Raw genomic sequence first — 25,960 nt, forward strand, 5'->3', positions numbered from 1 at the left:
GGCAGCAGGACTGAGCTTGCAGCAGTGACCTTGCTGCCTCTCTTTCTGCCACCTCCATCTCACTGTTGAGTGGAAGTTCTTCAAGGCAAGACCATTCCACATCTGTGCTGTATCACACACGTGCCCTGCCAGCTCCTCACCAACTGCTCCTCAGCACCACCAGAGTCCAACTAACAGTGTTGGTGTGCTAACAACAGACCAAGACCAGCCACCATTTGTCAATAAAAAGAAATAACAACAGACACAATGAATTATGAAAAAAAAATTACTTTTTAATGTACAAAAGGTTTATATACAGGTTCAGCATGTTACCTCCATTCTTATGATGTAGAAAACAGCTAAAAATGTTCTTAGGATATAAATTTGACAGAACAATTCACCTACAGTACTTTTAGTAATGATGTCTTCTATACATAATATATACAGTGCTGGAAAGAGTATTATAATACTTTTTCAGTAAATGAAGGAAGACCACCACTGGAAAGTCCAAAAAAATCTCAAGTCATTGGAGATTTGGTTTTGCTTCTGTATTTGAACATTTGCTAATGAGATATCTGTGAGGAGGGACTCAGGAGCCATTGCTGCCCTATGCAGCTGTTAAAAAAGTCATTAGCAATCGAAGGACACAAGAAAGCCTGATCCATCTCAGCATAAGGGATGCCCAGTTGTACTCCAAGCGTCCAGGACAACATATAATGTCCTAAAAACATGTACTGCCCTCTTTTCATAAATGCGAAGGCAAGGGCAAGGTCAGTAACTGCAGGAGAATATATACAGCAGACTATAAAACAATCCCTTTAAACACAACTTTCACAGGAGACACAAACAAACAGCCCCGGCACCTTGCTTTGCTTCCCTGTCCTCATGCACCCTGGACATCAGCTGGAATCATGGAGGGGTGAAGGGCAGGGCTGAGAGCACCCTCTGCCTTTGGGATGAGGATGATGAGGCTGAAGGATGCTGAGCAGCACCTCCCTGCACCAGCCATACCCAGGGATTCCTGGCAGCAAAGCTGTCCTGATTGATCCACCTCGGCCAAGCACAGCTCCTGCCCACCTGATATCACAGAGTTTGCCTGGAGGTAGCACGTGGCATTTCCATGTCAGCCCCTGGTGATACTGGGAAGAGTGATCCTGACATCAGTTTGTGCAAAAGGAAAGCAAGGACACCAGAAAACACCTTTATAGAGCTGTCCTGGTCCTGTGCAGGGGACAGAGTAGGTGCAAATGAGAACATGACACTGATATGACAGGGAGATGGGAAGGAAAGAGTGAAGCTCTACTCAGTCCAGCTGCAAAAACCTGGGGGGGATGTCACACTTGTTCCCTGCCCTTCAACATATGGGGTACAAAGTATTTGAGGCTATGAGAGCAGGATGAGAGGAGTTGTCCTTGTCCAAAGCAGTCTGAAGTTAAGCAAGGCCTCCTCCCAAGTACATGCACCCCACTGCTTCTACCCTTTTGTCTAATGACAGCAAAAATAAATAATACAACAAAGATCAACTTACTGGCAGGTGGGACTGTCCTGGAAACAGCTGATCACTATTTTATGAGCAGTTATACTTTGGTGGAGAAATGGACTTCAGGAGGCCCTGCTCCTCCCATCTCTTCCCCAATGATGGTTCCAAGAGATTCTCACTGACCAAGCTACTATTCTGACTCAAATACCTTTTGAGACTATACACATGTTTAGTGCTGCAGGTGCAGTCTGCTGGTGCAGGTGCTGCAGGCTGCAGGGGCAGTCTGCTACTCAAATGAACTGCTCAGGTTGACCCTGGTATATTTTTTGGATACAGCAGTTTTTTCATGCTGTGGGACATGTTAAGCTAGCACTGGGTGCATGCCAACAAGCCTGCTTGTGGGGCAGGGTGTTTTGGCTTATGCTTGGCCCCATATCAGTGCAGCAAGGCACCTGTTGTGCACATGGAGCCCAGACAGAACCCTGCATTGAGCACATCACACAGATGAACCCTGGCAGATTAACCTGCTCCCCCAGAGCTGCCACAGTGCACACTGGGCTGGAACAAAAGTAGAAGTCTCTCCATTACCATCACTTGTGTATGTGAGCACCTCAGCTCCCCACCAGAGAGCAAAGCTGCTGCAAAGCTGCACAGGGATCCAGTAACGTGTGCTCCAGCACTCTGACATTAAAGATGCATGTGGGGCACCGGCAGAAAGTCACTGTGTTCAGAAGGTGCAAAGTTATGCATGTGTGTCAGTCTGCATGGCAGAGCCTTCCTGCCACGGGGGATTATTTCCCAGTGATTGCTGTTCCCAGACCTCTGCTCCACTCTGCACATGATATAAACCACGTTGTAAACACATCTGATCAAAGTGTGCATTCACCTTTTATGTGTCTCATCAATGTGTCTTTCCAATGTTTTCTCAGAAACACCACTATGTTTTCATAAATGTACATTTTATATATGCTTCTGACAATACACTACATTTGATTTTTAAAGGAAGAGAGGCCTTGGCTACTTAACAAGAAAGCATGGTAAGGCACTTTGCTGAGAAGCCATTTGGAAATGTCGCTCTTTGCAACGTACAAAGGTATTTACGGTGTAAAACAATACTGCTGGCAGAGGGCTTGTTTGGAGACCTAACTAAACCCTACTCTCATCAGAGCAGAATACATAGTATGGCTTTTATTCTAACAAAAAATGCATCCTCCCATTTCTTTCTGGGGTGGGCTGAAAACGAATTTTTTTTGCAAATGTAACTAACAGAAAAATGATGGGGAGGGCTATTTACAGGGCTTCCCAGAAGGGAGGGTTTCATCTCTAACCACCCTCATGCTGTCTCCTAGCTTGGTGGTGATACTATTCAGTGCTCTGGGAAACCAAGCCAAAAAAATAATACTAGAGGTGCACCCTTGTGGTACTGAACTGCCTGCATAAAGTTTACATAATTCTGTACACAGACTTTTTAAAATTTTCATTTTGAAATCCTTTAATGTATTTAACACTTATAAAAAACCCTACTCTATTGAAACAGATTATTTTTGAAAAGCACATTCATACAACTGCTTCACGCAGAGCCCCTTGGATAGCACCAAGGCCTTGTGCTTTACCGTTACGACATCATGTTTAGAAATTTACTCTCTTCTGCCAGCGTGGTTAGCATGGAGCTCATGTCACCTATTGCCATATTGCTGATCCCCGCAGGTATGGTGGGCAGTGTCAGAGAGTTTCGTGGAGTCGTCAGGCGAGAGGAGTTCTGGGAGAGGTTCTGCAGGATGCTGGGGCTCAGGGTTCCCGACATCAGGCTTGAATGGTCCCCATCGTCCATGATGGCATCAAAATCTATCTGGGGCGGCTCAAGACCTTGAGAGTCCACTGTGCTGGACACCTGGTTTGTTCCTGGGGAAGGCAGAGTGGCTGGCTTGCTGCTCTGTGTGCACTGCTGCTGCCTGACCCGACAGTCCGCGTGGCTGTCGAAGCCGTTGTTCTGCTCGTACATGTGGATTTGGCCGTAATAGTACATCAAGCTGCTGTCCCTCGTGCCGTCCCCGCACTGCTGGGCTGGTGCCAGCAGCATGTCACTGGTTCTTTTGTGCATGGCCTCCGCTGTCTCCTGGCCAGAGCTGATGGTGTTTGCAGGATGGGCAGTTCTCATGTAGCCCAGCTGCTGGGCGGTGCGGACCCCTCGGGGTCTGCTGCCCGGGTTTGGCTCCGGTGGAGGATGAGGCTGGATCATGCCAGGGGGATATGCCTGCGCAGCTGAACCCACCACGCTCTGCTGAGGCTCAAAACTGGGCTGATTGGAGGTCATGATGGGCTGAGGAAAGGTCTCCTGGGCCACAGGGAAGTTCAGGTGGCTTGGCTGAGATGAGTAGTTCTGCTGACTCGGCTCGTGCATGACCTGTCCCAGCGCTGTGCGCTCACTGTTGCTCCTGACCATCAAGGAAGGGTTGGCTGCCATGTCCATCTGCTGAGGATGAAGGTGGGGTCCAGACTTTGCTGCCATGTTGCTGCAATTAGGAGAGATCTGATTTGGGTTGCCACTGACTGCACTGGGGCTCAGCATCTGGTGTGGTTGGTTATACCCTGTGTGCAAGCCCATGTCGGGGTTCATGCTGGGACCTAGGCTCATGTGCTGCTGCCGTAGCTGCATGCAGTTTAGCCTCTGCCCATCCATGCCCATGTTTCTTTGCATAAAGCTCTGTTGAGTTGCATTCATGCTGTTGTCTGGCAGCTGCATCTGCTGCTGGTTGTAGTTCTGGTACTGACCAAAGTTCTGCTTCTGCTGGACCACTGCTAAGTTCCCTTGTGAAAACTGCTGCTTCGACTGATTGGACATGATATCAACTGTGCCTGAGCTGACTTCATTCCACTGGACAGGCATATTATTTTTATTCATGTCTGAAGAAGTATCAAAACTCATGGAACACTCTGCCATCATGGGTCCCAAGTGGCTCATGCTTGCCTCAGCCACTGCCATCCTGCGCTGGCTGGGCAAGGCTGGAGGCTGCAGCTTCCCACTTCCTTGGAAGTTCTGCATCTCATTGTTGTACCCCATGGAAGTGCTCTCGGCCACTGTCCCATTGTTCTGGGACTTGATGTACTGTACCACATCATCTGGCAGCATAATGTCATCATCTCCAATGGGCACGTCTGCCTCCCCGGACATGGCTTCCATGGCGATGTTTTCACTGATGCTCAGGGGCCGGGGTGAGTAGGAGTGCCGGGGCAGGCTCCCATCTGAGCGCCCATAGCTCTGGAGACCAAAATTCCTCCTGTCTGTGGGCTGTGGAGGATGGAAGGGGTTCACACTGTTGGTGCTGTTGAAGCGATGAACTCGTGGGAGAGCCTGGGGGTCTCCAGCAGGTCTCCTCACAGGGTCACTTGCCCGTCTCGTGCAGTTGCCCTGCACCTCATGGGGAAATGCTGGAGCTGATGGGTAGCCATAGGTGTTACCATCACTGCAACGCCTGGGGCCCGGTGGGAGGCGGACGGAAGGCAAGGTGGGGTCTGGTCCATCCATCAGTGAGATCCTGTTCTTCAGGGTCATCCTCTCCATGTTTGGCAGGGGGGTGGGAGGAGGGCCCCCAGTGGCAGCAGCGTACTTGGCTTTGAGCCTGTAGTGCTGAGCTGGTGTGAGGTTCAGCAGCCCCGGCATCCCGCTGCACTGGCTCGCCTCGCTCGACCGGCGGGAGGCATCCGTGGAAATGGGGTCGTAGGAGTCAGCGGAGCTGGTGTTGTTGGGGCGGTGCCCGAGATGGGAAGCCTCGCTGGAACGGCGGCTGGAGAAGTACGGGGAGATCCCTGAGGATCTGCGGCTGACAGTGTAGGCAGAGCTGACGGTGCTCGTTGTGCTGTCACGGCGCTCGTTGAGCTGGTTCAGCATCGTAACCTCGTTGACAGACAGCTCCATTATTCTGGGGTTGGGCAGCATAGCTGAAGAACCACCACTGTTTTCTAGAACAGAGCCTGAAAGAAAGGTTGCAGGGAAGGAAAAGGTTTACTTAGCTGAGAAATTTCACTTTGTGGTGTTCTAGGTGCCAGAATATGGACCCACAAAGCCACCCCCAAATATTTCATGGGAGTGATGATGAGTTTCATGTGCTGCTAGTGAATTCAAAGTTTCATTTCTAGCTCTATGCTCATGCAAAGGGAGCAAGAAGTCTGGGGAGACAAGTTAAGAAGTCCCTGCTGCAGTGTGTTTGTAACATGTACACCCTTGTACTCAGCTTCTGAGGAAATGTCTCCACATAGGCTTCCCTCAGTAGCACAAAGGTAGGACTGGTGTGAACAGTGCCACAGGGACAGCACAGGGCTACAACCACAGCTACTCTCTGGGACAGATGCACAGCAGTCAGGGAGAGCCCAAAGGTTGGCATTCAAAGGCTCTTCCAAGAGCAACCCAAGAAGCTCTGAGATCTAGTATAACCCAGGCACTATGCCTTTGGATTTCTTGGCAAAGTTAGAGGACCTCTAAAAGGTTCAAAGAGATGCTTTTACCAGGAATCTACCAGCCAGTGGGAAACAAGCATATGAAGCTGGAGGCAATAGCCAGGAGTTTCTGAGTGACAAAAGGCTTCTGTCAGAGCAAGATTATGGAGGGAGGTCTTGTCTGGATTGCTGCTGTGCTCCAGTGGTCTCCCAGGAAGCACATTAGCCCTCGGGGAACTCCTACTGCTAGAAAAAACGCCAGCAGTATTGTGGCTGTAACTGAGACAATGGGGACAGCTGCGTCTGGGTTCTGGTTAAGCTCAGGAACGAGGACACCAAAACCTCTGTCTCCCTTCATAGGTCTGTAGAACTGAGCACCTGGGTTTCTCTTGCACATCACCAGATGGCTGTGTTTACACCCAAGCTGTCCATTTTACCTGACATCTTTATCTATCAAAGCATGACTCAGAGGCAATAAGGAATGATATACATTCCTCCAGGGCAGACTCTTGGTTATGAAACCAGAGTCAAACTCTGAAATGTTCCTACAGGACATGGTCCAGGCCCAGGGCTTACCATTTCCTGAGATGGGAGGCAGCTTGATGTTTCTGGCTTGTGGAGCTGGGCTCACCCATGAGCAGGAATCCTTAACTGTCTTGAGTTTCTCCTTCTTGAGCTGTTCAAGTCGTTGCATCGTCGTCATGTGTTTCCTTAGCTGCAGGCTGACTGCTGAGTTACCAGATGAGACTGTTGAGTCCACGACAGGAGCGTTGTCATCCAACGCCGTCAGATCTCCCAGACTTCCCCCGCTGTGCATGTTCATTTCTACTCCACTGTCATTGTTGTTGGTGCTGCCAAGGGGTGATGGCTCACTGCTGCATGACGACTGGCCACCAGGACTGGACTGACACATCTTGGGGACAGAAAAGAGAAAAAAGAGTTGGGCAGGTGAAAACATGGATGGGAAGAAATCAGGAGCTCAACATCCCCGGTACATCCCCAACATCCTGGGGGCTAGGAGAGCTCCTATCTTAGGCTCTCCCTTGTCTTGTTACCCTCCCTGCTGCAGGACCCCAGTTCTTCCAAAAGGCAGATGCCTCCTCCCTGTGAGAGGAGGATGGGACAGCACCCCACAGCTGGAAAAACCATGGTGATTCAACTGCAAGATGGAGAGAAAACCAAATGTTTTTCCTCCAAAAGAAGGACAGATGTTTCTCGAAGAAAAGCAGCATGTCACCTGGCTGTGCAAGGTATATTGCAGCAAACACTGGCTTATCTAACATGGGATCAAGGCTTAAGTATTTCAGACACAACGTACTTCTGTCTTTAAAATACCCTAACATATAATTATGTTAGCTGACAAACTTCCCCACCAGGTAAAAACCTGGCTCACTGTTTCCAAACTCCCACTTGCAGATAAGGCAGATAAGCACCATAAATATTTATTTTATTTACATTAGGAATGTAAACTACTCACATTGAGTAGTTTATTTGCAGCAGACACTATATGGTCTGAACTTGCTCTGCTGCTGCTACCAAACAGGATGCCTGGCTTTTCTGCTCCAGGCCCATGCTCCAGCCAAAAATGGGAGTGCTGAAAAGGTAAAGTACTCTGCCCTGGTCCAGGGTGGGAATGGGAGTGCTGCAGTGTTGTTCTTTACTCCACAGCAGCCCCCCATGGGCAGGGCTGACTGGCTCTGATTGCCCTTCAGTCTAGGCAATTGCAATCCCAATATTTAATGGTAAGTTGTGATGTTGGGAGAAAGGTGGCAAAGGGAATCCTCAGGCACTGCATCCTCCCCCTTTCTGCACTCAAGCAAATTTCTCCTATCCCTCCCCACTGCCCCACATACTTCCACTTCCACCCTCTGAGGGTTAAATGGAGACAGAGATCTGCAGGAGATCATGCTTTACACAGCTATTTTAATACAAAGGATTTCTTTGCTCACCTTAGTACCGACTGTCCTTAGGAAGGTAGAGTAAGGAAGGGTAAGTGGGAATAAAGAACAGGTTGTTAGGACAAAGACAGCATTAACAAAAAGGACCAGGTTAGTAAAAGGAGGAAGAGGGAAATGCAGAATACAGCACAAATTACCAACATATCCCCCCCTCCCATACCCCATCTTCCCTGCATTCCCTCTTTGGGGGCACAAATAAAAGCTCCTAGGAGAGACTTTCTACCTGTTTCTATGGGTTTGGGGTGACACACAAATATGGGTCAAAACAAGGAGCCTGGGAATGATGGGAACCAGTGAGGCATCTCACCCCTCCCACCACCCTGACCTTAACCATGAAACAGGAGCTGCACTTGGACCCACCAGGTGGGACTCCACCTGTCAGAGGTGCACAAGGGGAGTACGCAGTGCTGGAGAGGGACAGTGAGGAGAAACACACAGCCCAGGGCTCTGCTGCCCGTGAGATGGCTTGGCTGGAACCCTGGGAGCACAGAGTGCTAGGAAAACAAGCCCATACCTTCAGGAGAAGCAGGGTGGGGACCTGTAATTTTGTCAGTGTTTTCACAGGAAAAAAACCAACAAAACACATGGAAGAAGAGTACTGGAGAAAGGTCATTCTGTCCAGTGGTTCTCACACTCAGCTTTTGCAACACAGTACAGAACCTCATCACAGGAAACTGTTTCTTTAGTCAATTAGAGACATTCTGGATGTGTAAATACTAATTTTTTTCTTAACTGAAACATGCTACTCATTAGTAATTTGTCCAACAACACATCCCCTAACCCTTCTGAGAAAATCTTTGTAGCTCCAGGGCATGTTTTTCACAGGAATAACAATCTTTTCACCTGGATTCAAATAAAGAAAATATGTATTTTGGAGCTCAAAGTCCTTTCAGCTCAAATGGGAAGTCTGGGGAATATGTGAACATCCTTTGCAGGTGAAGGTCTTTTCTTCTGTATCCAGCCCATACCCTGTCCTACTCTGAGCTGATACAACAGATCAGAACTTTGGGTACAAAAGTGAAAAGAAACATCAAAAGGTAAAAGTGATTCATGTGTTGCAACACTCCATCTCCTCCTCCATCCTGGAGGGGGTGGAAGAGGTTTGATGTGTCTGAAAGCACCACTATACACAGTTCCTTAGTACCACTGACCACACTACTGCCAATTGTGGAGGTGCTGTAATGGACAGAAAGCTGATAAATGGTCTTTGCTTCAGGTGCTGGAGCTGTAAAGCTTGATCATGGCTGAGTGACAGTCTGTAGTCTGTGGGCCACAGTTTATTCCTAATTTCACTCCCTTGCCTCATCACCTTGCTACAATTTTCTATGGCAGCTGGGAGCCATGTATTGAATTTCTGTACTCCTGAGAAATCTGCTCCAGCCAACCTGGGCTGATCAGGGAGGTGGGACTAGATGATCTCAAGAGGTCCCTGACAACCCCAGGGATTTTGTGCTTCTGTGTATGGTGGACAAGGAATTGAACTTGCTTTAAGATACTCAACAAAAATAGAACAGCTAGTTTTATCCCCACTGGCTTCATCAAACAGCAGCACTAGAAATAAAAGGAGAGAAGGTTGCAGGGGGGAGGAGAAAAGGGACTGCTGAAGCCAGGACCTCTGCTTCAAGAGCATTCATCAATCTGTGCCCTGTGGTCATTGCTCAATTTAAACTGGGGAGGTAGGTAAAGCTCATTTGACCACACTCTTGGGTTTTACCCACTTTCACAGCACAGGAAAGCCAACCTCAGCAAAGGGTACCACCTGGTCCCCGTGACTACAAGGGCAGGAATTTATGATGCTGGGTAGGAAGGTACAAAATGTAGTGGACTGTGCCCTGACCTGCAGTTTCATTTCTGGACTTGAACTCTAGGGTTGAAGGGCACCTGCCCAGAGAGGTGAATGGAATACAAATGCTTCATGCCCCTACTGCATCAGAGAGATAAGGAGCCACCGATCTCTGTCATTTCTGCCAAAAGCAACTGCTCTTACCACAGAATTCTCTGTTTTTATCGTTTTGACTTGTAAGCAATCCTCCATGCTCCTGGTGGTGCTGTTGGCCTCGGGGCTCTCCTCTGCCACCTTGCTGCTCTGCTTGGCGCTGGCCTCGTTGTCCCCGTTTTCCTTGAGCGGAGGTGGCCTCGGGTGGGTGTCATTGCGCTGCTTCTTTGTGACGTGAGCATCGGGCCCGTGCACGGTCTTGACGTGCTTCCTGAGGGAGCTGGGGTCCGTGTACCGCTTCGTGCAGCCGGGGATTTTACACACGTAGGGCTTCTGTCAACACAAACAAATCTTGGGTTATATTTAGAATAAGCCCAAATATTCCAGGTACAGTGTATGGGCCAAGAAAATACTATGAGCACAGCAGCAGGCAGCAGCAAAATGTGGAGCATCTGCTCCACAGGACTCTGTAAAGACTGAGATATGGAAGATGTGATATATGGGCTGCTGCTGATCCACACAGACTTGGCTTGTCATTTCATGTTGGCTAAACTTCTTGTTTTCAGTTTCTGGATCAAAAGACAGCTAAGAATTAACAAAATACTTTCCTAGTATTACTTTCCCATGTATGTATTTGCTCGGGTGGCCACAGGAATGTTTCCTGATTAAGGATGGGAAGGAGGTGATGTAGCGGACTGGACATAAGACATTCGCTCTGCTAAGGTGGGGTCTGCACCAAGAAAATGTCTGAAACCTTTTGGCTGATGGAAGTCCAGTGAATTCAAGCCAGGCTGGATTCACCCTACTCAATCTATCACACCACTCCAGCACGTGTCACCTTGAAATCTGCTATTGTGCAAAACAAACCACAGGCATGCAATGTTTTTTTCAGACGACAGCACTCTACCCCGAATTCATGAATCATTGATTGCCACAGGAAAACAACTCTGAAGCCATGCTTCTGGAAACAGAAATCGGCAACAGATACTTCTATTCTTTTAGCTTTTTTATTTTACTGAGTGTCCAATTCCAAAGTGTATTAGTACTGCAGTTGTTTGAGCTGGTGCTGCTGCACTGAAAGCTCAGAATTCATCCCAAGTTCCACTTTTGGTCTCACAACTACTCTATGTATTTTCCTGCCAATGCAATAGGATAGATCCATGAGAAAAAACAGACAGATGCTAATTGAAGGCTACCCAAAATGACCACTCCTTTTAATTTTTTTAAAAATCTGTTTTGTAATTTTGTCCAGGAACTTAAGTGAAAAAATAAAAAGGAGTATATATTCCTTGCAGAAAGCCAGCATCATCACATGAAAAACACTGAAAGTCTGTTTTGTATTCAAAAGCATGCTTCCTGACTGATCCTGGCACATCATTCAAACCAGCTAAATCCACGTTACACCCCACTGAGGTAAATATATTTTAAAGCTGGGTAAACCAAAGCACAAAAATGAAAATAGTTTGTTTAAAAATACCATGCAACCTTTTGGACAAGCATTACAAAAATACTACTACTGTTATTAAGCCTTATTACAAAGAACAAAAGCCCCACAACATGTGCTGAAAAAATCCTGTATATGAACAGCTCACAGATTTTTTTATAAATATTCTTTAGGCTCAACATTCTGATTTTTCACACCCCAGCAATTAGGGTAACATGATCACTGTTGCTTAGACAGCAGACACTCCACCTAAGGGGATTCAATCATCCTCTTCATCAGGCCATACCCATTGCAACTGAGCTAAGCACAACTGCTGTTTCACTGGTGTGCCTTCATCTGTCCCTCGGTTATCCAGATTCTGACATCTAGTGACATCTTTCACTCTAGTGAAGTCAAGGGTTTAGATGTCTCAGATGCCTCCCTCCCACGCTCATGCACATACAGGGTGATACTCCTGAGGGTGGGAGAACTGGAGAACTCCCCACACACAAAGCAGAACTGGATTTATGTGTTTTACCCTTGTTCAGCCTGAGTTGCTGAAAATGTCACTCTGAGTCTTTGGCTGACTATAAACTCAAGGCACTCCTCTGTGTATGCACTGGAGAGCGGTCACAGGATGAAAGCCCCTTTTCCAGGTGTAACTTTGAAGGTATCCCCTGAAGGGATTCAAAGAGTCACTGAAAGTTTAAAATGTAGTGTGTATGACATTTCAACAATCAAACCAAAGCCAGTGTGGTAACACATCCTCAGCCTTGAACTTCAGCATGTTTGGACCATACACCTACGTCCTGTCACACAATGATAGTGACAAACACAGGGAACCTGGAACTTCCCCCTTAGAGGAGACTGGGATGACTAAGTCTGAAACTGGTGTACTCCAAGTAAACACTGCAAGCAGAGGAAAATATTTAGAAGGTAGCTAGGAACCACAATAGAGTTACCAATGGGTAATGGGAAATATTCACAGCCACACACTTCTGCTTTGCATTTGTGTGGTTTTGTGAGCCAAGGTCTCAGTACAGTTTGCTAAGCCAGTGGTCATGGCCACAGCTGGACACAGGACCCTTGCCTGGGCCTGCTGCCCAGCGTGAGGAGCTTTGCTGTGAGGGATACCAGCTGGTGTAAAGGATTGTGTCATATGATCCTCACAAAGAGGGTGCCAAAAACATGGCCCGGAGAGCCATTGTATGCAGCCTACAGATCTCCCACAACCTTGGGGTGTGTCTGTACTGCATCAAGGAGGGTTGAACAGCAGTTCAGAAATAAGCATGACTGCAAAATGTAAGATGGTTTGGATAGTGGCAGTGCCTTATAGTTCCTGTGGCAGGGCCAGCTGGTCTGGTACAGATCCTCCACTAGTGGCTGTGCTGTTCCTACACCAGAGACGGGGTAGGTGTACTTTAGGAGAAGCAATTGCAGAGGATAACATCCCTGTCTGTTATCTGAGTCTTTGATTTGTGTTTGAAGGCAGCGTGTGCCATGTGTCAGCATATTTAGATCAGGGTCTACAAGAGACATGGAGCTGGATGCTCCTGCTCTACAGCCTCACCTTCTTGCACAAGGGGAACCCAAATGATCTGACTTTCAAGTGTGTTCAAGCTCTGCTCAGATAAGCGAGGAGTCATCCCAGATCCAATGCAGCTCCTGATCTGGAACACTTGGGAATCTGAACCCATTGGAGAAATTACATTTACTAACACATTCAAAATGAAAATTCCACATGGGACATTAGCTGGCTCAGATGGGAAACTGCCTTGCCTAGCAAACCTCCTGGTAAAGCTCCAGGGATCTGAGCTCAAGAGATCTATGGGCAAAAAAGTCGCTCACATACTGTCAATGTGCACAGACTGGCTGAGTGAGTCTGTATCCAGCACTGAGAGCTGTACCAGCAGTTGTGATGCATTCACATGAGAATCCTTAGGAATCGAAGGGAGATGCAAATTTCCTTTAAGAGAGGAAACAATGTTGCAAAAATGTAAATCTTCAGGGGCCCGATTGATTTATTCAGCTTATGAGCGAGAATGCAGAGAGTGACTTAACACTGCAAAATTAAGATGTGGAAATATCAACAATGAAAGGGACAATGGATCCAGCACAGAGTGAAGGCAGAAAAAGCATCCACGACTGGAGAATGAGCGATTTCCAGCACCTAAAATGTGAGATTAAGCCACAATTGCCTACTTTTCAGGAGAAGAAGCTTTAACATAGAAAAATTATGTAGTCAAACACCACTTACTGGGAATGCAGGATGCTGAGCAGACAAGAAACTGCAATCTACCTTTTTAGTCCCTCCTGGCCTCAAGGTAGGTGTAGCCTTCAAACAACTCCAAACTATCCAGTTTAAGTGTGGATATGGGTTAATTTTAACCTGTGTCTTGCTGGTGGAGAACACTCCTGATGTTTGGGTTCATACCCAACTCAGTTCAAACAACTCTGGGATCCTAGTCATTCATCAGTCCATCTCAGCATCATCTTGGCCTGGAAGAGGATTCTAGATTTTGAGTCCTCATTCTGACTCAAACAGAATCTCTGAAACCTACAGAGCTTTGGTTATCACTGACTGATACTATGCCAGAGATAAAAATACTCCCAACAAACCCTTTGTAGACACAGCATCGCTTCAAAAGGCTGTCAACCGTGGCAACTGTGTTCCATTCTCCAATAGTCTATATTTAACTGTTGCAAATTAGGCTACAGACTGAATTCTTCATGGCTGAAAACACTATTAGAACTTTAGAGTGTTGGTTTTCTTCCCCTGTCAGCTAATTAGTGGTAATATAAATTTCAATCGTCGGCCATGGTTGATTGCAACAGACCATCACATGCGTTACAATAAAGGCAATTTCCTCTGCTCCCCAACTACTAATAGTGGGTCTTAATTATCCAAGGTTAACAAAGCATTGCATTGTGCTCCATCATTGTACATCAAATGATGGAGGGACTATTATTTCCAGAGCATCAGGATCCAGGGTAGCTGTTACATTACTGCAAGTCTGCTCCACAGTAATATTAAACTCCACTTGCACAACTGTACTATACTATCTGTGCTATTAAAAATTATATGTTTGGAAAATGCTTGTTTTCATTTCCAAAGTCGATTAAAAAGTTTGCATACTTTAACATCTGTTTATGATTTCAAACACAGCTTTCATAAATATAAAGCTAATGTGGTCTGGCTCCCCAGCAAAAATAAATCCCATTAAAAAATAAGATAAACCTCTCATTACAGTAGGTTTCTTTTTACATGCGTCCAGTGTGTAAAGTGTATGTTTATTGTCAGCAAAATTTAAAAAAAGCCCTCCGTTGAGCTGTGGTGAGCCCAGGCTTACCTCATTGGAATGTGTCCTGTTCTGGTGCTTGGCTCTGTCCGAGGCATTGGAAAAGGCTTTATTGCAGCCTTCGTGTTCACAGACATAAGGTTTTTCTCCAGTGTGGGACCTCAGGTGTGTCTTTAAGTTCTCCAGGCGGGAATAGGCTTTGGAACAACCCTCAAACTAAAATAAAAAAACCACATGAGGAGTGATTAATTAACCAGAAAAATTTGATTTTCCCCCTGCCTAAACCCTTCCAATCTGTTTCTCATTCTTTCTTTTTTTTTCTTCTTTTAAAGGGCTTGTGTTTTAGGGAACAACATCCACTTTGTTGGGAGAATTTGCTTCCCTAGGCAGGCTGAGAGTTTCAGCAGTGAGTCATATTTGAGGTGCTACTCCTTGTTGGGTACCCACCTGACATTTCAACAAGTGACTCTTTTTTTCCAGCAGGGCTAAACACCCCTCCACTCCTCCCAGAGCTCTCTCAGCCCCTCCTGCCAACCCTCTGCATCTAAAACACTCAGAACAGGGGCCCCCTCCTTCCCACCTAGGGAACTGACAGCTTCTCCACAGTCTGACCAGCCTTGCAACTCCACTTGCACCAACACTGGAAAGAGCAGACAGTTCCCTAACACACAAACAGAAATCTAGCAAGCTTTAAAGTTTCCCAAATTACAGCTTGGGTTTACTCTTGGAGGATGCTGTGGTCAGGCTGTCTGACATTACCAGTTTAAAAAACAAGACTCTCAATCTTGAAGACAGATGGATTTTCGGATGACGAAACAGGCCAGAAACCTTCCTCCTGGAAGGAAACCAGCTGCCCACACAATGAGAAGGAGCAGCTTGGGAGACGTGGTGAGGCTTCGGGTGATTGAAGTCCTGCCACCCTCCACTCTGGCTGGGCTGGAGACTTCTCCCTGCACCTGCCCCATCCCAGCATGGGAGGGTTTCACCTCCAACCAAGGAGTCTCTAAAGTGCTCTTTGACAAAACAAGTGGGAGGTTTTAAGAAATGCAAGGCTCCCTTGCAAATTCTAGCTAAATGTGGCACCCCCTGTTCAGCTGGAGCATTAAAAAGCCCAGGCTGTACTTCCTATACAAAACAACACCCTTTAAATTTCAACAAGCAGCCCCTGCTGCTGTAATGTATGTGTTGTATTCCAGTCACATCACTTAAACATGTCTACAAGTTCAGTCCAGTTGTGACAAGACTTCACATTGCTCTGCTTGAGTCTTGGCCAGTGAAGACACTGGAGCCACAGCAGGACAGGTCATGCTCTGTGTCTGATTTTCCCATGGCAGCTGAGTGGTTCTACACATCCAAAGGTCTGGTCACAGGCACCTGCATTCAATAGCAACAGTACCTGCTACCTTGGGCTCCACATGCACTGCTGGGCTGCTAGGGGGGGAGGCAAACATGCAGCCCATGAAACCCATGAAGCATGGACGCACAGATTGACCCCATACAATTTTTTGTGTTGGAAAAGAAGGCTTACTTAGGATTCTCTTTAAGGTCTAGCATAGGGATGGTGGACATAAGGCAGATTTGCTCTGCTCTTGAGATATTCACATCTCTTCAAGGACCAGTAGAAGCATCCTGCAAGAGCTGATTCCTTCCACAGCTTTGTCAGGGTGGGATGGATCCAGCTTTTTTCCTCAGACAACTTTCATTAGCCCATTTGTCCCATAGAACATGCCACAGCTCTGAGGTAGCACAGTATATCTCTTTCTTCTCTTGCCCAGTACAAACAATCCTTTACAAGTCAAGTCTCTACAGTTATTGAAATACATAATTTCTCTTGCTGAAAAACAAAGGGAACTCAGCTTGAGACAACTCATGCATCCATTCTAGTTTTGCTGGATACTGACACAAAAATGCAGTTATTAAGAGCAAAAGTTCTAAGGCCACATTTTCAAATAAAAGCTTCTCAGCAAAGCAGCCAGTGCATGTTCAAAGCAGTTGTTCCCACTCTTACGTGTGGATTTGATTATGCCAGTGGGAGTTCTAGCTGTCATCTGTTGAAATAATCCTTGACCAAATCCCAGGCTGCAACTGGGCTCATCCGTAGCTTTATGTACATCACAAACTTCGTGTCTGAAACCATTGCTGCTTTGAAAAATCACTGCCAGACTTGGACAAGGAATGCTGTGCCACAGAAGGGCACTGCCTGCAGAACTGCCATTATCCCAGGCCACTGAAAAATGGTGGTTCTCCAGTTTGGGGACATGCAACATACTGGACATGGAGGGCCTGCAGTTCTCCAGGAGGCAGAGGATGACCTGAGACTCAAACATAGCCTTGACATGGCCACAGTGTGCCAAAACTGAGGCTTGAAAAGGGCAGGACTGTGCAGCAGTGTTTTTTCCTGCTCCACCACAGCACTAAAGAGGATTTGGCCACTGCTGTTTTTGTCTCCTGAGTCCCTCTGCCTACAAGGGCAGGCGAGACTTGCCCTCAGTGCTCACTTTGTATGCACCAACAATCAATATTTCTTGATACTTTTAAGGAAGATTGGTAAAGCACTAGACTGGGCAAAGTGCTTTAGAAGATTAAAACAAAGGACATGGCCCTGTGCCCCGGGGGAGCTTATGCTCTAAATTAAATGAACACAAGGCTGGAAGATTGATAAAGGAGTCATGCAGCAGGCAAATCATACATATCCTAATATTTGTAAGCAGGAGCTGGGGCAGAGCCAGGGAGCGAGCAGGGCTGGAATTGGCTAATGGAGCAGAGGAGGAGGAAGATACAGGAGGAGGGCTCAGACATTTGCTGAGCAGGAAGAGATATGTCCCCAAGACTCTGGGGAGAGGAACAGTGTAATGCTGACTGCAGAGGAGCTATGAAATGCCATCAGGAGGAGAAGGCAGAGAGCAGAGGATATCAAAAGACAGGGAGGAAAAGACCTTTGGGAGAAAAAAAGGCTGGAGGAGATGAGGAGGGAGATTGTGAACACCTCTCCCAACAGCTGACCATAGTCACTCAACTCCATAACCTCGTTTCCCTTTTGTGCCCTGCATGAGGCACCCTTGGCTGCCCCACCTCAGCAAGCAGTGTGGTGAGAGGCTCCAAGTGTGAAGGCACATTTGGGATTTCCTATCTTGAGGCTAAGGAGAGGGAGAGCCCAACTCTCCCATATGGTCAGTGAGCCTGCACCCACAGGGCTGAGATGCAAAACAGCACCCCATACTCTTCCTCAGGCAGTGTTGAACCCTAGGCACAGTGCTGCTGGTATGCAGAAGGTCTGGAGACTGAGTCCTTCTTTGGGGTTTAAGCACCTCTGGCTTAACCTCACCTCTGGACTAAGAGAGCAGAGGCAGCAGGTGCTGGCCTCGATTCTCAGGCTAGAAAGAGGCATGTGGGAATGCTTAGGTCCGTGGGTGAGGGAATCTTGCATTCCCAGCAGCTGTAGTGGGTGATGCGAGGTTAGATACAAACAGGGTTAGGCACCTCCCCACAGCATGGCATTACTGGATTTCTTTCTTGGATGTAGGCAACTAAATTGGCTGGATTTTCACCTAAGTGACTTGTCCTGAGTTGCTTTGGATCTCTGTGGCAGTTCTGAAATAGCTCTTCCCAAGGAAATGCAGTTTTGCCCACTAATACCTCACCCACACTCCTTGTCCTCTTGTGCCTGGGGTCTAACCTGCAAGTAGCTGTAACCCAGGCACAGAGAGCTGGACTGGCTCTGAGCTGCTGCCAGTGGCTGGCCTGGTAGAGCCCTATCTGAAGCCATGTCCACGTCTGCAATCACATTTCTGTGACCACCCCAGCCTGGTGTCCCATTGCCCAGTGAGATGTCCCCTGCCAGCTCACCGTGCACTTGTGTGGCTTCTCCCCCGTGTGCCTTCGCATGTGCACCACCAGCATGTACTGGGCCTTGAAGGGCTTCTGCTCCCGTGTGCAGTCCTGCCAGCGGCACACAAACTCCTTCTTCTCCCCGTGGATGTGGTCGTTGTTGATGTGCTGGGAGGAGAGAAAAGAAAACCAGGTCACTCCTGGAAGAGCTGATGCCAGTGAATCATGCACAGTGCTCTGAAAGCCAGATGTTCCCTCCCCAGTGCTTGTCAGGCACTGCAGCACCTGGGTGCCAGGTGCACAGGTGACACCAGGGATGTGGACCCGCACTGTGGTCTAGTGTGCCCTGCAGAGAAAGGTGTGCAGCATCCAGCACACTGGGTACAAAGCAGGCTAAAAATGAGAGGTTTGCAAAAGCAATGGGAGCTTTTTGGAGCAGGGAGCCCTATCAGTGCTTCCCCAGCTGCTTGATGCCACTCTTGACAGGGATAACAGAGTAATTTCTGTTTCTGCTGAACCCTCCTGTGCTGCATTTACACACCTGAGACCCCTTCCTGAGATGCTGCTGGAGGATGACGGACAGGAGACAAGCCTTGGTTGGATTCAATAATCTTAAAGGTTGTTTCCAACCTAAATGATCCTATGCATCTAAGTCCATATGCTGGCCCCATGACATCCACCTGCCGTCCAGAGCTGGTGGCTGGCAGGAAATGACAGCATCTAAGAGCTATGCAGCAGGGAGAGCTCATTTACTGCTAATTGCTCAGGCCCAAGAAACTCTGTGCTGCAGTGTTGAAAAGCCAGGCCCAGAATGGTGCCTTCATCCACCCTGGTAGGGAGAAGTGGGCTGTTTTTTCCCAGTGCAGGGCAGATGAAGCCCTGCCGAAAATAAACAGAGCCAGGGGCCGGCCCGTCGGCAGCGCCGCTCCCGCGGCGGCCTTGTCTCTCTGAATGGGGTCTCATTGCCAAAAATAATGCCTGTCCTCGCTCCTGTGTTTTCAGAAGACATTCACTGACAGGAAATCCTAAAATAAACCACTTTGGTTTTGGGTTTTGGCTTTTTTTGTGCTGAGATCTTTTCCAGCCCCCGCCTTCGTCCCCAGGCCAAGGCCAGGCACACATGTTGCAGCTAGGGATGAGACTCTCTTGGGGCCATGAGGCAGCATGAGGACACAAAAGCACATGAAAACAGATTCATCAGCCTTCACAGCTCCAGCTGAACTCAGTCTCAGTGTTCTGTGTGCTGCAGAACAATCCTGGGGTCAAGGTCCTCTGCCTGGGGTTCCAGTTCTACCCAGAGACAGGAGGAGGTGTGTGGGGCTCAGTTGGTCTCTTGGGCATCACACGTAAACACTGAGAGCCAAAGATGTGTGCTGGGAGAGCTGGGGAAGCCTGGGTTTGGGAGAGGTTTTGTATAGGTTTAGAGTTCTGCTGCCTACAGTTCTGGTTTTACAACATGGCATTGGAGTGAGATTTTAGCCTCAGATTGTGGAAATCTGATGAACCTCCCCAGAGACCCATGGACATGCTAAACCATGTCCAGACCAGCCTGGAGAGACACATCTCCAGGCTCTGCTTGTGTGGGAGTCTAACTTGCAACCAAGACTACACACAGCAATGCTGGGAGTGTGGAAGAGCACAGGCTTACCTTTTGGTCTTGTTTGAGCCAGAGGAAGAACATTTACAGGAGGGAAGCTGTAGCTCCCATTCAGGACTATTCACTCCCTGCCTAGGCAACATCTACTTCCCATCACATGGGGTAGGAGGAGTTGCACAGCTTACTCCACTTCAGCTATAGCTCCTTAGCCCCTACCTGGCTGAAGGCTTTGCTTGGGCTTCTCTCAAACTGAGTGTGGCCTTTGAGGTTGGGAGCAGCAGCAGTGCTTGCAAAAATATGTCATCACTGCTGCTGCTCCCTGTTGACATGCACTTCTCCCACAGGCACGCTGTGTATGGGGAACAGCCCCTGCTCACCCAGGTACTTTGCACACAAACTAGAGTTTTTCCATGCATGGTGAGATGGCACCTTCTCAGAAGCTGGCCTACAACATCTGTATTTCATTTGCATGTGTATTTTGGGCATCCCAAATCCACAACCCCATGTTGCTAGTAATCACAGTACAGAAGACTCAATTTTTGTAACCTTCCAAATTTAGGAAAATCTTGGGATATTTCATCAAATGTTTTTCTTTGTTTATTTTTGGGGTTTTTTTCTGGAAATTGTGCTGAGCTGCCTGGTGCTCTGCCCTTTGCTCTGGGCAAAATTAGTTTTTCTTACATCTGAGAGGGAGACACACAAAAACTGCTGGACACATGTGAGCCCAGCCCATCTGACAGGCATGCTGTGGTTTAACCCCAAAAAAGCAATGCCCCATAGCATGCAATGTGCAACCCATTAAGCACCTGATCACTCAACTGGCCTTAAAACCATTTCCAAATCTGTCTGTACTCAAGGACTTGATACACTAAACCAGTGGTTTCTGGCAGAGATGGGCAGGCACTAGCCTTAGATGGGAGAAGAACATGTGCCCAAAATTGTAATTTAGAGTGTAGTCCCTGCAAATGGTGACTGATGCCAATTTGGGGGCATCTAAACGTATCCAAAATGAAGATATATAAAAAATAGAGAAAGCAGACACAAGCCCTCAGGCAGGGGGCTACATGAGTGTTGCACATGGGTGGCCCCTGGCAAGCTGGGAGCCTGTTTGAGACAAGCAGCGGAAGGAAAAGGAAGAGGTAGCAGCTCCTGTAACAAAATGTGTTTAATCCAAAACTCTGCTGCAAGCACCAGGGTTGCTGGGCTGGTGAATTCCCAGCAGATATGGGCTGGCTTTAAAGAAATGGGACTCGCACCATAGACCAAAATAAGGACTAGGGAGGTGTTGGGCTGGGAGCAAAATGGGGTTTAGACACAGATAATGTCTGATTTCACAGGCACTTCCCTGAGGATGAGGAATTTGTTGACCCCAGAAGCCAAAGGAAACCAAATGGTGGATACCCAGATGAAGCAAAGCATACAAAAGGTTCTTGGAATTAATTAGAACTGAAAATCTGATTAATGACTTGGTTTGGGGATCCTTCAGAGAGCAGTTTTGACACTGGTTTGGGAACATCACTGTGATTATGGAAGCCCTGTTGCCCAAGTTCTAGAAAATCAACCCACTTTCTGTATTTCAGACACTGGAGCATATCTCCAAAGTCTGAAAGTGCTCTGTTTCTGTGGGAGGGATGAGCTGAGCAGGTCAACAGCCTCTGAGTGATATAGCTCCACAGCTCATTAACAGCAGCATTAGAGGCTTTCCCAGCCTGGACCAGGACTGAGGACAGCATGGATGATCCCTGACCCACAGCTGGTGTAACTCTGTGGGAAGGCTCAGTGAATATGGCCAGTGAAGAGAGGAGGGCTCAGCCCCTTTCCCCATTTTCTGATCCAGTCTTCTGCACTGAGCCTTCTGTCACTGGGCCATGCACAAGGGAGACTGAAAGTGCAGCCTCAGCAGCTGAGAAGGGAGCAATATCACATAATCTATGAGAGCCTTCTTTCAGCTGAACTCCTCAGGGAGCAGCGACCTGCTTTGGCAGTGTTTACACACCGTATCTCTGATTTGCACCTTTAGTAGCTCCCAGGGTGAGCTCTGGCTGTACAGCAGCTAGTGATAAAAAATGAGGACAAGTGCACAGAAACCCAAATTTATCGCTGGGGTTTCCTCCCAACCATTACTCACATGGACGAGCTGCTCCTGAGTGTCATATTCCTTTGTGCACCCTTCCCAGTGGCAGTTAGTCTCATAAATAACCTCAGGCTCCTGTTTACATTCATCCTTATCAAGATCTTCTTTCAGGTCTGTCAGATGCTCCTGCAACACATAACGGTGCATTGTATAAGGTGAACTTCTTCCATCTGAATTCCTCCATCGCTCATAGATTACAGGGCAAGTATCAACTGATCACAAAACCATGCTTTTTGTGGCTACATAACATTCACTATTACTGTGAAATAAGGAGCTACAGGGTTTTGGCAGAAGTGGACCAGAGCTGACAACAAAAGATGAAACACCCCAAAGTCACTGTTGAAGCAGGGCCTGGATTCAGCTGGGTTGTGGGCAGTTCCCAGGAAAAACTGAAAAAAGGAAAGAGCTGGCTTCTGACCTTTGGTTGTGCTCCTTGCTGGAGCAAAACAATCAATCAGGGCAGAGTGGAGAAACATGAGTATAAAGAAATCACAGGGCACTCAGAGCCCAGAGCCCACTCACTGACATGGGCTGGGCAGGGGGTTCCTGTTTTCTGCATCTCTCAGTAGATGAGAAAATGATAGCCAACCCAAAGATTTATGCCTGCAGGATGCTCCACAGGGATGAAGTGATGAGGTCTCAAAGCACTTCTTTGAGAAGGGAATTTGGAAAGCTCAAGCAAGACCCAGTGAAGAGTAGGTTGCAGAACAGAGCTCCTGGGACCCCGGCCTCATAAATGAGTTACTTTTATGCTGGATACACTGTGAGCTCTCTCCTTAACTTCTCTGTCTAGCCAGATCCTCAGTGCTAAATGAAGCAGAGAAGATTTTTGTTATGGCTGCTAGGATTAAAGCATGGGCAACTACACAATAACGTAACATACAACATAATTAGTACACATGTGAGTAAGGACAACTGTCAACTCTGCATGCATCAGACACCTGCACTACAGACAAGGCCATCAGCACCCACTATTGGCTTGGGAATCTAGCAAGACCAAACCCAGCAGGTTTGAACCCCCTTCATTCCCTTTCCTCCCAGATACTACTGCTGCCTAGCACAAAGCATCCTGCATCCAGGACACCTTCAGACAGAAGAGATTTGTTTTAATTAGCTCTTATTAAAAAAAAAAAAAAAAAGATATTGCAAGGTGGCTCTTGGGACAGGAAACTGTAGTAATTTACAGAAAGACTTCTGGAGATTCAAACTATACCAGAGCCCAGAGCAATAGTCTGAGAAAGTTCAAAGAGCAGCTTTTTTTCCCTGCAATTCCTATTGGTTGAGCTTTAAACACTATTTTTTTTTTTTTAATGCTTGTCTCTGTGCAAAGTGCAGTTCCCAGACAACTGTAATTTTCTACTAAAATCTTATTTTGCCAAAATTTTTATATTTTCTGTTAAACAGAACTGTAACAATTTAATTTGTTGAAAAGGACTGACTTGTTTCATTTCTAGCTAGTTCAATGCTAGTCTGAATCTGTACTGGAGCTCTCTTGTGGCACTGCAGAAGTTCAGTAACTCAGGTCCCTCATGCCTGGTACTTCACTGTGTCCCACAAATCTTGTCTGATTGTATTTTTTACAGCACAAACCATCATGGGAGATACTGTCTTGCCAAGGATTGCAAACACCCAAAGCACAACTCACATGAGGTGTTTCAAATGCAGCATTTCCAAAACAAAATATAGACCTTTTTTGGGATAGATGAACTTCACAGTCAGCATAAAGTGGATCAGTCAATTACTAACTGACTGTAACACAACTTTCAGCACAGTCTCCTGCAGAAAAGGAATTTCTAAATTTAATTAATTCTTCTTGCTTAGACCAAAGTAGACACCCACTATATTCAGTTTTTTAATCTGTTCTCCTCGCCAAGAACGGGCTTTTACATGGTCCCTTCTAGTAATTTCCCAGTCAATACTGAAATACTGCAGGATGTGGAACCTACATTTCTCTTGGGGAATTACTTCACATACTGCCTCATTAGGAACTATTAGATGATCAGTGTCCATTTTCCTACCCCTAATTTCACCTTGTTATTCTAATAAAATCTCATTGCATTACTTTAAACCGCTCCATTCAGTGCCAATTTCAGTGTTTTTAAGACCCAGTGGATAAAACCCCTGGAGCAGGGCTGCAGGGGTGAGCCAGGCTGGTGCTATCCGAGCACTCGCAAGCTGGGCGCACACGGCTTCGCACGGAGCAGCGCACAGAGGATGGCAGTGGTTGAGCGAGCAGCTGTCTGTCCCACAGCTCCTCCACTAACACATGCTCTGAGAAAGCAACTGATGGCTTTCAAATATTTTTTCATTTGCTGCAAGAAATAAACACGTTGCCCTATTAGCCCAGGCAGCGGCCAGATTGGTTTTTCAGGGCATGTGATTTTGCAGCAGTGTGTAGATGCACTCCTAAACTCAAAGCTCCAGAGAGGTGCCTCTTTGCCCTAATTGTGCTGACTACAGCATGTTTATCTTTCCCTGATATGCTATCTTCATCAATTTTACCAGCCCCCTGATGACTGAACACGTTGCTGTCCCCATGCATCATGCTGAGACCTGCTCCTGAACCAGGGCAGAAGGAGAAATTTGTCATCAACTCTTCCATTCGCCTGACAATAACACAGCTTAATATTTCATGAAAATGAAGTGCCCAGAGCACTCCTGATAGTTTACAGTTGTGATAAAGGACGGTCAGATGGATACTGTCAGCCATTAAGCAGTTTGCAATCACAGGGCTGCAAAAAGAAAGCAAAGGCCTCTGGGCCCTTCTTGGTGTCAAATGTTGTGTCACCAGTGTAAAGGATGTTTCTAGGAGCAATTCCTTGCTGAATCAAGAAGTCGTCCTTTTTTTGCAAGCCTTCTACCTACATGCAAGTTTCCCTCATAATCTATGTTTGCTCTGAGACACTAATGCTGCTTGCTTTGCAGCACCGAAAACTCAGACATCATTTTTACATTATTACACTTGATATATTTGCTCTCTCTTTTTCCTATCCAAGCACAGCAACAGCAAGCAGAGTCCCATGTACCCATGGAATGCTTCACTCAGTCACTGCAGCTCTGCCCCATCCCTTCCTGGGCTTTGTGCTCCAAGAGACACCTGCCTGCCTGGCAGATTTTGCTGCCTTGCTCCCAGCTACGACAAAAGATGCCAAGAGGATCATTCCCAAAGATGAGACCCAGCAGCTTGCTGCCTCAACCCCACAACATGGCTCACAGGAGGGAGGTTACCTGTGTGTTTGGGGACACTGGGGGCAAGCCCTCAACTTCAGTCTTGACTTTGCTGCGTTTGTTAATTACTGGATTGACGGTGCTGCTCACGGCCGACTCACTGCTCTGCTTGCTCTAGGAAAGAAAACCAGGCAAGAAATGGCACTGGGGTTTGGGATGACACACAGACAGTGGCCCACTTCCTCATTGGAAACTAACTTTAAAATCAGTCAAGGCTGAGCTTCAGGAGTGGCAGGGGACAGCAGGATTGGCCTGGGGTTCATATGAAAACCAGCTCATGAGGGTTTGTGCAAGACAGAGGGATGGGAGAGAGGGAAGAAGAACCAAGGGCAGCCTCAGCTTCAGGCTCGCTGGTGAGCTTGGCCTCACCACTCCTGCTCTGTTTCAGAGCAATCCAGTCCATGGCATAGCTATCAAATCCTTATACAACCCCCACCCAAGCCAGCTTTATTTCTCAATGTGACAAAATGATTTGCTGAGAAAATGAATTCCTGGGGGAAGCAGGGGGCTCTGGTTACATGTGAGGGCTCTGGCATGCTGTGTCAATGAAAGACTGTGTGTAATTTGCTAAGCTCTTAAAAAATAAGAACAACTTCAGGACAAAAAACATCCCATTGTATGTGCATAAAATTGGAACATTAACATTTTAAATACTCTTGCTAAT

The 25,960-nt window shown here is 47.2% G+C and overlaps 1 protein-coding gene across 2 annotated transcripts in view; it reads right to left on the bottom strand.

Moving 5' to 3' along the window:
• Positions 1 to 294: 294 nt before the first annotated feature.
• Positions 295 to 25,960, bottom strand: part of GLI2 (GLI family zinc finger 2) — a 187,714-nt gene continuing 162,048 nt past the window's right edge. For both annotated transcript variants that reach the window (XM_063161793.1, XM_063161794.1), the window contains exons 8-14: positions 25,297 to 25,410; positions 22,063 to 22,194; positions 18,356 to 18,505; positions 14,561 to 14,725; positions 9,839 to 10,120; positions 6,470 to 6,806; positions 295 to 5,431 (exon numbers count right to left, since the gene is read on the bottom strand). In XM_063161793.1, coding sequence (XP_063017863.1) covers positions 3,075 to 5,431; positions 6,470 to 6,806; positions 9,839 to 10,120; positions 14,561 to 14,725; positions 18,356 to 18,505; positions 22,063 to 22,194; positions 25,297 to 25,410 — 3,537 coding nt within the window. In that variant the 3' untranslated portion in view covers positions 295 to 3,074. The remainder of the gene's footprint in view (positions 5,432 to 6,469; positions 6,807 to 9,838; positions 10,121 to 14,560; positions 14,726 to 18,355; positions 18,506 to 22,062; positions 22,195 to 25,296; positions 25,411 to 25,960) is intronic.

The sequence above is a fragment of the Melospiza melodia genome, chromosome 8, assembly GCF_035770615.1.
Source record: "Melospiza melodia melodia isolate bMelMel2 chromosome 8, bMelMel2.pri, whole genome shotgun sequence".
NCBI classification, from domain to species: Eukaryota; Metazoa; Chordata; class Aves; order Passeriformes; family Passerellidae; genus Melospiza; species Melospiza melodia.